The sequence below is a fragment of the Aphidius gifuensis genome, linkage group LG2, assembly GCF_014905175.1.
Source record: "Aphidius gifuensis isolate YNYX2018 linkage group LG2, ASM1490517v1, whole genome shotgun sequence".
Lineage (NCBI taxonomy): Eukaryota > Metazoa > Arthropoda > Insecta > Hymenoptera > Braconidae > Aphidius > Aphidius gifuensis.
The window spans coordinates 3,914,386-3,926,766 of record NC_057789.1 but is presented as its reverse complement, the minus strand read 5'-3'; the positions used below and the strand labels follow the sequence as shown (position 1 = coordinate 3,926,766).

Here is a 12,381-nt window from a genome sequence, read left to right as displayed (position 1 = left end):
TCAGCAGCTGAAATTGTCGTATATATATGTAGAAAAAAAGGTCGAGCCAAGCGACGGTCAATTTCCAAAACCATCTAAAGCAAAACTAAAAGGTCCAGGCAATCAGGAAAATCCCAACAGAAAAAAAAGGATAGCTCTACAAAGTAAACGAAAAATTGACTAAAAAAAAATTTAAAATAAAATCTTGATATATTTTTTCTTCAAATATAAAATCTCAAAATTTTTAAACCCCATAATTTTGTTTTGATTTTTTTTTATTATTGTTTTACAAAATTTTCTTGCTTAAACAAATTAAATTTTTTCTTTGATAAATTTATATAAAGTATTCTTATCAAATAAATGAAGTATATTTATGGTAAATTTATCTTGAAGGAATATCTTCTTGCGTATACACTGACTGTATACATTTACGGTAATAAAACAATTCACGACCATCTCGGCTTACTCATCCCTCGATACTCTTTACTGAAACCCACACACATATTCTCACATAGAAAAAAAAGAAAAAAAAAAAAAAAAACCCATACACATAATTTTTCGCTCACCCTTCAGAGATGAGATTCAGTCTCTCTTTTTATTCCCACAATTTTCCCAATATTTTATCTCATTTTATCTCTTGCATAAATGTATTTTTCGCATCGTCTGTGTAGAAAATGAGTGTCGTGTAGAATCAGCTTCTCTTATCGTTTGCCTTTTTTTTCATTTCTCCGTCAGGCATTTACAACAACAACAACAACAACAGCCACACAGCCATATAATATTTCCCCGTTTTTGCTGTTATTTTTGTCTCTTTTTAATAGCGAATAATATTGCTGTAACTTTATATATTCTATCTCTCTTGGACTTACAATATGTACTTGTGTTTGTGAAGCAGTATGTACAAACCCCACCATATTTTTAATTCAACGATTCTGCGCCGCCTTGTTACGATGATGAAAGTATATGGTGGGGGATCATCGAGACTACCTAAAGGTGTGGCCAATCTTTACTTCAATTCTTCATACCCGCCCATAAAACCGCGTTGTCTTTTTCTCAGTCACGTAGGTCGTCAAAAATTTTTCACTGTGGATTATAACGCGGTTTGCGCGATTATGACCATCGCTATCTTCACTTATCTCTGTCAGATAATATATATTTCATGATATTCATGTACCAAGTGTATTTATATATGTATATACTTTAAACACTTTATTAACTTTTTTTTTATTTTTTTTTTAATTTGCTTACTTTGTCTATGTGCTTTATTTTCTTATATATAAATAGATAGCTTATTTATTTATTTATTTTTAATACTGCAGAGCTTTATAATTTTTTTTAAATTCTTTTGACTTTTTTTTTTTTTTTTGCTTGGCCTTTTCGATTCGCTGCTTTTTTTTATCTTTCTTATATGTGCTCTTGGTCATACACTTTTGATGTTTTTTTCGATTGATCTTGCTTTTATCCCGACTGACTGCAATTTTTGATGGCATTCGACATATATTCTTTTTTTTTTTTTTTTTTTTTTCATCTATCTGCTTTTCTCAATTTATTATTGTTATTGAATATTTTTTTAACTCTTTCGTTTGATACAGTATCGATTTTATATTACTCATAGAAATTTAATATCTTGTACTTGCAAAAAAATGTATTAAAATTTTTTTCTAATTCAACTCTTAAGTCTATATACTTGGAGTTAAATAAAAAAAAAAAAATTTTGATTTTAGATTATTATCTTTCCATTCAATTATTAAGTCAGCTTTTTTTTTAAATTTAATTTTTCAATATTTCAGTAATATATTTTAGTTTGAAAAAAAAAATATAAGGTCAAGAAAAATTTGTATTATTTTTTTTTCGTTCAGTTTATTTTTATTTTTACTTTAATAATACATTATTGATTATATAATATACAAATGAAATAAATTTAGCATACTTCTGTGTCTCTATGATAATGATGAAAAAATAAAAATAATGTTACTCAATATATATGATGATGATGGGTATAGGAGATGTCCATAATAGATGTTGATGACACAAAGAAAAACAAGCTTGAAATTCTTCAGCAACTTTTATATACTAAAAATTGATTATTTCCAGTTGATATATGTACAACTGTTGTACATGAACAACATAAAATATAAAAATAAATATAGGGCTATATATTCAACACATATAGACATAAATAAATTCGTAAAAACTCAGAGTACATAAGAGCATTGACAATCAAAAGATATCAATGAAAAAAGACACAAATCAACTCCATAATTCTTGTTTATAGCAATGACAATAAACAACTAGCATATAAATAATTCTGTCATATAAAATAATCACAGTATATATAATAATTCAAAAAAATAAAAATTTATCTGTAATTCCTAAAAGTAATTTTATTTTATTCACAATATTAATTTTATATAAATTATCCAAGCAATACTTTTAAATGAAATTTAATAGTTTTTCATTAATTATGTGAGTCGCTTAAAGTTGTTTGAGTTAAGTTGCGACGGTATTTTTACGTTGAATAAGACTGTTGATCGTGTGAATGAGTATTTACAACGGTCAATAAGCTTCAACACCTCGTTAATCATTTTATATAATTGCTGTATATACATATAACTTGAAAGTAAGCAAAAAAATTAAAAAAGTATGTGCAAGACTTTGTAAATATATACACTTTGGCCGTCGGTTAAAAAGTCTTGAACATTTTTATCTTATCGCAAAGTTTTTTGACACATACTAACAAAGATTTTCAGAGTAAGCTCAAACTAATGTACACCAAGCCAAATAAATATACTCATATACATATACATACTTTTTACTCATACATATTACTATAAACTGACACATACACTGAGAAAATTTTCTTGCACGGACGCTTTGGGCGTCGCTGTGACACTCTGCGCGCGAAGGATGACGATGTTGAAGAAGTCTTGTGCGCAATCTTCTTAAAATGTATTGGTGTTATCAGAATACATGTGTGTGTGTATGATCATGTTATATTTTAAGGGAGAAGCGGGGATAATATACTCGATGGGTCGGTTATATTTTGAATTAAATAAGTGGGGAGAATATTGAAATTTTGAGTGGGGAGTTTGTGGGAGGAGCTGAAATCTCCTTACTCCAGAGCAATTTTCCCCTCAAACGCTATAATTTTTTTTCAATTGAGATCAACTCGCTGTGTCAATGTGCGCATCTCGCCTTTGCGCGTCAATTTTCACACTAAACCCCACAGCCAACTTTCATGTGCTTCAATGTTACAGATTATGAAATAGCCTTTCAAGTTTTTGTTAATTGTCATTTTTTTTTTCGATGAAGAGAGTCAGAAATATAAACGGACTCGCCTTCGATTCGTTTTCGTTGAAAATAAACAAATTATTTGACATTGTAACCCACTGATGAAACAATGCTGTACTAATTCATATTTGTATCGAAATTATCATGTATTTTGTGCACTGATACTATTTTTGCAGAGATCTTGTCAAGAAGTCATAGACTCGTCTTTGATAATGTATCATCGACATTGAATTTTATGCAGAATGGACCTATTATTACTAAGAAAAACTGCAAATCAAAATTTTCACTTAACAAAACACAAATATGTCTAGTAACTTGATCATCATCTTGACTTGAAAAATAATTAAGATAAAATTTATTGAAAAAAAATATCTGGCTAAATATGAGACTACTATAGGGGTTGCTTGTTGATAGTGAGAGGGGTTAAGACTCGGTGTTAATGGGCGTACTCGCGGTTAACACTCTTAACGCGATGTCACGATGACGCTCGGTGGGGATGATGCGATGCTCTTCGGTCCAAATCGTGATATTTCGTTGCTTTAGTTGAATCACAGTGATGTGTGCAAGTGAGATGATGTGAAATAGATTAGAGTGAGAGAGTTAGTCGCGTCGGAAAAGGCGTCGCATTCAACGCCAGTCGGATTGGCGCCGGAACGCCAATCCGGGCGTCGAGCCCTCATTATCGCCCTCAATGTAAGCTCCATAGAAATCATGTGCTTACAAGTGAGAGCATACATGAGATTGAGAGAGTACAAGTTGAAATTTTAACATGTATTGGTGTGGAGAAAAGTAGGAGGAAAGGGGTAAATCAGTCTTTACCCCTCTTTTAGTAAAAAGCATCAGCAACTCCCTACTATTTTTCGTTATCGTTGTGGCTTGACTTTGACTCATTCTTTTTGAATCTTTCTCTCCCTTTCTCTCAAAGGCATCAGCAACTTTGCTGATCTTGCTCTGGTACAGAATAAGAAGAGAAGGGAGGAGGAGCTCGGTTCAAAATTGCTGTCTCAGTCTTTGCGTTGCTGGCCTCCAGCATTCACGCCTACCAAGTTTTAGTTGCGCGTCTACAAGCTTAAGCTCACATTACCAACATACATCCCTACCTTATATATATATTTATATGTGTGTGTATATATAACTTTTGTTGAGTTGGTGTGCTTTTCGTGTTCTTGTTTATACTATATATCTTTTATCCTTTTTCAATCTTAATACTGGTGGGGAGATGTGAACAGCAGTGCCACAGCAGTGCTGTTTCGATACTACGCGGGACTTTAGCACACCAACACCTCCACGCGCTTCTGAGCGTGAGGGAGGTGTGGGGGTGAGCCACGAAGGAGGTGTCAATCCTAGCGCTGCTCAGTGACCATCGCGGCGCCACCCAAGTAACACCTTAGTCTGTACGCGGCCACAAACGGTCTCTACTTTTCGTGTTTATAAATACAACTATGCAAAACGATCACAATATTTTACATCGATATATGTACTGTGTTTTTTTATCAAATAATATTTTTTTATTTTCATTGCATATCAAATATTAATTGGAAAAAGTGAATAAAACGAAGAAAAAAAAAATTTTTTTTTTTTTTTATTTAAAAAGATATTTTGAGTCATTGCTACTTGACTGTTTTTTATTATTTTTATTCGATTCTGTTTTTTTTTTTTTTTAATTTATTCAATTTTTTTTTTGATTTTCATTTGTTGATTGGTTTTTTTTTGTTTGTAATAATTGAGTGTGGACAAAGTGTAGTTTGTTTTGAGAAAAAAAAAAAATATTAAAAAAAAACGTGAAGAATTGTGAGATAATTGGTTCGATACTTATTGGTTGGTGGGAGAAAAGAGAAAAACGTTGATCTCAAATATTGTCTACCCTTGGTTAAAATTGCCGGGGGTTCTTTTCTCTTTTGAGCTTCGATTTACACGATGAGCGTGTCAGTGCGACAAACCGTCGCCAGCCGTCGGACGCTAGTGACTCAGCATTGAGTTTTAGCATCTTATTTTTCTATTTTTTTTTTTTATTTTTTCATTTTCAAAGCTTTTTGAGTTTAAAATCTGACCACGCGACAATAGCCGTGAAGAGTAGTGTTTACCTGGAAAGCGAGAAGCATAAGAGGATTTCAAGTGTCTTACAACAACTCTCTATTATTCACTAAATTTATAACTGAAAAAAAAGCCGAAAAAAACGGATATTTTGTTGGCTAAAAAAATTCATTAATAAATAAATTTATCAAGAGTGAAATAATAATAAAAGTGAATATTATAAATTGTTTTTTTTTCTCTCCAATTTTCTCTACGTGTCTTCCAATTCGACTTGAGATTCCATTATAACATTTTGACAAAAAATATTAACATCCAAATGTTAAATATAAAAAAAATATAATTTGTGACAAAATACAGTGTTGTGAAGTGACAGCAATATAAAAAATAAAATAGTGTTTTGAAAAAAAAATTGTTGACATGACGTTTGAGACGTCAAAATTTGAGGAATCTTCAAAAAATAAACTGTGCTAAAACGCACATAAAAAAAGCAAAAAAAATATTATAATTTTCCAAATAATATATTTAAAAAAAAAAAAAAAATTAAGAGCACGAACAAAAACTATAATTTAATAATTAAATTGTGAGTCACTCGAAGAGCTAATCTCGCAGGACTTTGTTAAAAAGTTATCTAATCTCGATGAGATTCGAACAAGAGACGTCGTGCAGGGGTACCCACTGCGCCAGTACACCGTTACAGGCACCTCAGCACATATTACAAAAAATTGAATTAAATAATAAAACGGTAGAAGAAGTGGCGATCGAGGAGACATTATTATCCACTCGTGATAATCATCAACACGGTGGTTATTTATACAACAATAATCATCATAATTATTCACCAAATAATACCAATAATCAATCAATTATACGTCAATTTGAATATAATACTGATAAATTAAATTTTGAGGGTGGAAAAACGGGTCATCGAGGGGTGGCGGGGGGGCCTGGGATGGCGTACCCCGCACCAGCATCAGCACCAACAATTAATCAACACTCGCCATTTACATTAAACAATAATAATAATAATACAAATAGTAATAGTAATAATAATAGTACAACGAGTAATACAACTGGTAACGGTCATATTGGTACAAGTCATTTACCGGCACCGGCGGCACCGAGGCCAACTGATTTTAGTGTATCCTCGTTGTTGACCGCTGCCAATAATAATAATAATAATAATAATAGCAATAATAATACACATACATCACATATTGGTGGTTCATCGTCACAAGGCAGTGCATCACCACCACCCGGTGGACCAGGTAGTCCATCAGCAGCACCTGATACACCACCACCATCACATAATAATAATAATAATCAACGTGATCATTTATTACATGCATCATCTGCTGAAGCAGCAGCTGCTAATTATTTTAACGCATTGGCTGCTGCTGGTTTTTGTAATCCACATTTACATCAAAATTCAACGCCTGGACAAAATCATCATTTATCAGGAAAAAATTTACTAAGTCCACATCATCATCAACAATTTAATTTACACGGTATAACACCTCAAGGTTTGTTGTCAAAATGAATCCTTTTTTTATCACATAATTTTATATAATGCACTATATTTTTTTTTTTTTTTCTAATTAAATTTCTATAAGTATATGAGAATAATTGTCAAATCAGTGACACATTTTAATCATAAACGCGTTGATTATCATCAAATAAATTAATTAAAAAAACACATTGTGTTAGCTGTATATACAAAACAATTTGTGATTTTATTTATTTATTTTATATATATTAAATAAAATTAAAAGAAAAAAAATTTATATTTGAATACATTAGTATTGTACATATGTATTTGATCGTAAAACATTACGCGACCGGAATTTAAGGTGAATACAAAAAGGGTTGTTATGTTACTCAGTGTTTATTGCGCAATGTTTAAATTTGCACGCAAGACAAGTTTTACAATAAACTCCTCCACACACCAATAAACATATACGCATATTTATAGCCATATGAATTTTCAAGATCTCAGTTATATGTGCTTCTGAAATATTATTTCTTATTTGTTGTTGTTGTTGACGTTGTTGCTGTGTTGCCTCTTTGATGTCAATGTCGCGTTGAATGATCTCAACTTGCGCTATAAATTCACGTCGTTATTAATTATATAAAAAAAAAAAATAAAAGAATTATTTTTATATGCTAGATAAAGTTAGCAATTGAGCAAGATAAATCATTGTGAGAATAAAAGAGAATAAATTTTATTTTGAATATGTAATAATACTTGAGAATATATTAATTTCTTCGAGCGACGCGTGACGACAATTTCTGTCATTTAGTTTTTCTTTAACTATAGTTATAAAGTTGCACGGACAACTGTCAGCTCATATAGACATTGGTGATTAATCTTAGCCAAGGGCATAAGACTCACTCTGCTTGAATTCTAAATTAAAAAATACATAATCACTTGTGAACATTTCGAGTGCAAATATAAACCATTTGCAAAAATTATAGAAGATATTAACAATTTAATTTTGTGTTAATTAATTTATAAAAATTATTGTGTGGTCCTTGTTGTCATGTTCATTGACAAGTCAAACTAAACCTCGTGACTCCGTCGCATAGTTTCAATTTTACAAATTGACAATAATCATTGATAATATATTTACAAGTGTTTTAATATATATCTTGCGCAATAAGTCGTCATTTTCTAAGAATCGTTTCGGGACAATTTTATAATTTATATACTGTGTTTATGTGTCGATTGTATAAAGTGGCACACAAATCAGAATGAGCCATGATCGACACTTGGCCGAGTAATTTGTTAACGTACAAAAGAAATTATTATAATGACGGCCAATGACCACTGTGGCTATTCTCCGGAAGAGCTCAAGGCATAAATAAGAAAATACTAATTTTTCGTGACTTGTGGTTGTGCATCCGTTCACAGGATCATCTTGGCTTTTTTTTTATTTTTTTTATTTTTGGCATAGTGCTATTTTATGCAGCTTAAATTTTGTTTTATAATTTTTAAAAATATATTTATAATTTTTCTAGTTCTCATGTAAATAAGAACTTTTCTTCTTGAGGCAATATTAATTTTTTTTAAAAACAACGACAAAATAATAAACGAGAAATTGAAAAAAGACCCTGAAGGCTCAGTTTGATCAGCAAAGACAAACTCATATTTTTATGGTTTTTTTTTTTATCCTCGACAATGATCGATCGTCCATAAAATGCCTCTGGGTGCAACAAAATAACGATTGATTGTTTTAAAACCATAACTAATACTTGAAATAATATTTATATTTATATTGATATAATTTAAAACTATCCAATTTTTAAAATAAATAATTCTTCCATTTATCATCTATTTGATTGATTTTTTTTTTTTTTCAAAAAATCTAATTTTTCAAGTATCAATCCAAAGAAAAAGATGTTTTTATTTTATTTTTATCTTATTAAATATATATACGTAGAAAAAGCATAAAGATAAATTCTTAATTTTTGAATTTGTAAATTTTACAAAAGATTGGTGCTAAAATACAATTGGCTTTTATTTCTTTTGTTGTGGATCTATTATCCTTGGGGAAAATGTGTATCTTAAGTGGTTAAGAAAAGTGTTAGTTTCTTGGTTACATCTTAAAACTGGTAATCTGCAACTTTTTGTTGTAAATCTTGGGGCCCGTGGGCATAATACCTCCAGGCCATCAAGTACCTGGAAATTTTTTTTTGCACTTGTTGCTACAATCATCGAGATTTTTATACAGAGTGGTTGATTCATTCTATTTGCAATTTTTTTTATTTTTATTTTCTGTACTTGAAAGCTACATTCTGACAGGTCAAAGCATTTTCCAACTGCCCATCATATAGTAAATACAACTTGATAAATAAAATCTATCTACCCTCGGGAATAACTTTTTCAAAAAACGAAAATAAAAAGAAAAATTTTCACCCAATAGTTTTAAATTCCCGTTCACTTTGATAAACATACAATAATTTTTTTGAAAATACGCTGATAAAATTTATCCACATATTGTCACCGGAAAAAAATGAAAATAAAAAAACAAAAACATGATTAATGGATAAATAAAAATGTCATTTAACTACATAATTTATAATCAGATTAAATTCAGTCATGTATTTCCGGTTTTATTGAAATTAGAAATATATAAAATTTAAAAAAAAAAAAAAACATTCTGGCCTGATTTCAAAGACTCATGATATTATCTTCAAAATAAGTATATAATTTAATCAATTTTGTGTCTAAAATAGAAATAAAATGAAAATTATATACTGGCATGTGAATTATATTTATTTTTTTATAAATTTAATAAAAAAAACATTAATTAATATAAAATTATATCTGATCTAAACAATCCAAGTTACAAAATTTTTAAATAAAATTTTTATTTATTAAATTTATCGTGTGATTTTAAATACAATGTATAATAAAAATAAAAATTTAAAACACTGTGTTCTATACCAGGATATACGGCTACATGATAATTTATAAAAAAAAAAATTTAAAAAAAGAAATTATTATGCGTATTTGATAACTTGAATAATAAATTTATTAAATTTTATTGATTTATAGGTCTTGGTCTTGGTCCACACACACCAGAAGAAGCAAACGCTGCCGTCCTGGCAGCAGCAGCAGCAGCTTTACATCATCACCATCAGGGTGGCCCAGGTGGTCCAACAATGAGACCACTTAGGTTACCTTTGCCTCCGGGTATGATGCATTCGTCACCACTACCATTGCCTCATCATCCATTGGCAGCACCACATCATCTTGTACCACCTCATCATCCTGAGGAAGATGGTGTTGTTGATGATCCAAAAGTTACCCTTGAGGGCAAAGAGCTTTGGGAAAAATTTCACAAACTTGGTACTGAGATGGTCATCACCAAAAGTGGCCGGTAAGAAACTTTTTTTAATATTTATTCTTTGTTTTATTTATTTGTGCATTTTTTTATTTTTTAACCACTCATTAGACATCATCAATTTTAAAATATTAAATTTAATAGTTTTTATTTTTTTTTTCTTATTATTCTGGCTGCGTTTATTTATATTTTTACTCTGAATTGAGACATTTAGTTATAGACTGGATATAGTTATGAAAATTATATTTATCATCATCAAAATAGTGAAGCTTTTATGAATATATTCAACTTGTTCGATATTCAATTGAGTATTGCATGTCGTGTACATTCTCGTTTGTCATTTTTCTATAAATTTTTTTTTATTTTATATATATTTTTTCTTCTGATGTGATTCTTGTTATCCTGCTGACTGTAAACCTTGATCAGTGTCGCTTCAGCAATTTCAAGAAACGTTGTGTATAGTGATGATTGACGAAAAAAAAAATATATATATATAAAGTCAAATAAAAAGCTGGAAAAACAGGATAGCAATGGATTTCTACACCTTCTTCCCTTTCGCGTTGAGTGTAAAGACCTGATATTGCGGTTGAGACAAAGACACTGTAAGCGCACGCTTCGTCGACCGATTGAAAACATTTTTTATTATTTTATCGTGCTGTAACTGTTTTTTTTTTTTTTTTCCTATTATATATTTTCATGTTCATCTTTTTTTTTATTACTTGAATCAATCTATATACATGTTCGATTATAGTTTGTCAGTTGATTTTATAAAAAAAAAAAATACTCTAATATTCACATAGAAATATAAATCAGTAATTATCGATCAATTTCATGAACAATTATATTTATGGATTCTTCAAAAGAATCTATAAATAAAATTACTTGAAAATCATAATTACAAAATGCAAATACAGTTGTAATAAATAAAGATTCTTTAGTTGAAAATTGAATGTAAAAAAAAAGCAAAAAAGAGTTACATGACAAAGACAATAGAATTGTAATATGACATTGATATATATAAAAAGAGAGAATACGCGTTGTCGATGGGTGAGCATATAGGTACATACAACTCTTGAATATTTAACGTGCGACGGACAGGTGCGTGAGTTGGCCACGTCTCAGGAAATGAGAATTCAAGCCAATATATATATATAAAAAGTTTAAAGCCACGTACTTTCAACACTATTACTGTTTAATTAAATTAGCCAGACTGTTTTTAGATATATAAAAATCAATGCTTCATTCACGCAATTTGCATTTAAATAAACTAATAAATCTTTATATAAAATTAAAATAAAAAAATTATAATAATAATTTAATAATATACTTATTTAAAAGTAAATATACTTTTTTTTTATGTATTTTTTTTTTTCTTTACAATAAAAATATAGTTTGATATAATACAATAATTTGCAATGTAGAACTATATCAGTATCATACCATCAATGGCGTTACATCTTCGTCTCGACTTTGCCCGGCGGCAGTGTAATCTTGCTTGTCTCCCCTTTTCCGTTCTAAATCAATCTGCATCGATAAATCGTCCCCAACATATCCCTCAATTTTTTTTTTTTTTTTATATATGAATTTTTCATACTTTGACATTGTTAAATTTCTTTTTATGAATTTCAAACATATTGTTCATTTCGATTTTCGAGCAAGCTCATCTTATATATAAAAATAAAAAAAAATTACATAAAGAAAAAGAGCAAAAATATACAGAGTTATATATACAGATAATTACAGTTTTGAAAATTACACTGGTCATATTGGTGGCGCTGTATCTCATCTTGCTGATGTATACGTATGTCTCAATATAAAATATGTCTGGCATCAAATTTAACTGGAAATAATAAAAAATAAAAATAAATAAATTGACTGTAATAATATTCCATACATGAATTTATAAATGAACAAAAAAAAAAATTTATAATTTAAAAATCAAAAGATAAATAAACATGAAGGCGTTTTACAAAAATTCACTCATATCACCCACACAAAAATAATATTTAGTTCATGAAATAAAAAGTGAGATGGAAAAGGAAGTGATCAAGTCATGTAAAAGTTTTCTGCAAGTCTGCAACATAGATCATATATGTACCTATGTACCGATATAAAATATAAAATATAAAATATAATATGCTCAAATTTGTCAGTGTACATATGAAGAATGTATAAATGCATAGGGCTCGGAGGTCCAGTGGATGAGGTCCATGCTCTAAATGGACCTCCGGGG

General features: G+C 29.6%; 1 protein-coding gene across 7 annotated transcripts in view; it reads left to right on the top strand.

Annotated features, from left to right (window-relative positions):
- Nucleotides 1-4,290: 4,290 nt before the first annotated feature.
- The window catches only part of LOC122848367 (optomotor-blind protein-like), a 53,849-nt gene continuing 45,758 nt past the window's right edge, over nucleotides 4,291-12,381 (top strand). For 5 of the 7 annotated variants that reach the window (XM_044146406.1, XM_044146404.1, XM_044146408.1 and 2 more), the window contains exons 1-2: nucleotides 4,291-6,824; nucleotides 9,860-10,184. In XM_044146406.1, the coding sequence (XP_044002341.1) occupies nucleotides 5,942-6,824; nucleotides 9,860-10,184 (1,208 nt within the window). In that variant the 5' untranslated portion in view covers nucleotides 4,291-5,941. The remainder of the gene's footprint in view (nucleotides 6,825-9,859; nucleotides 10,185-12,381) is intronic. The other 2 variants (XM_044146410.1, XM_044146409.1) reach the window with 1 other exon arrangement.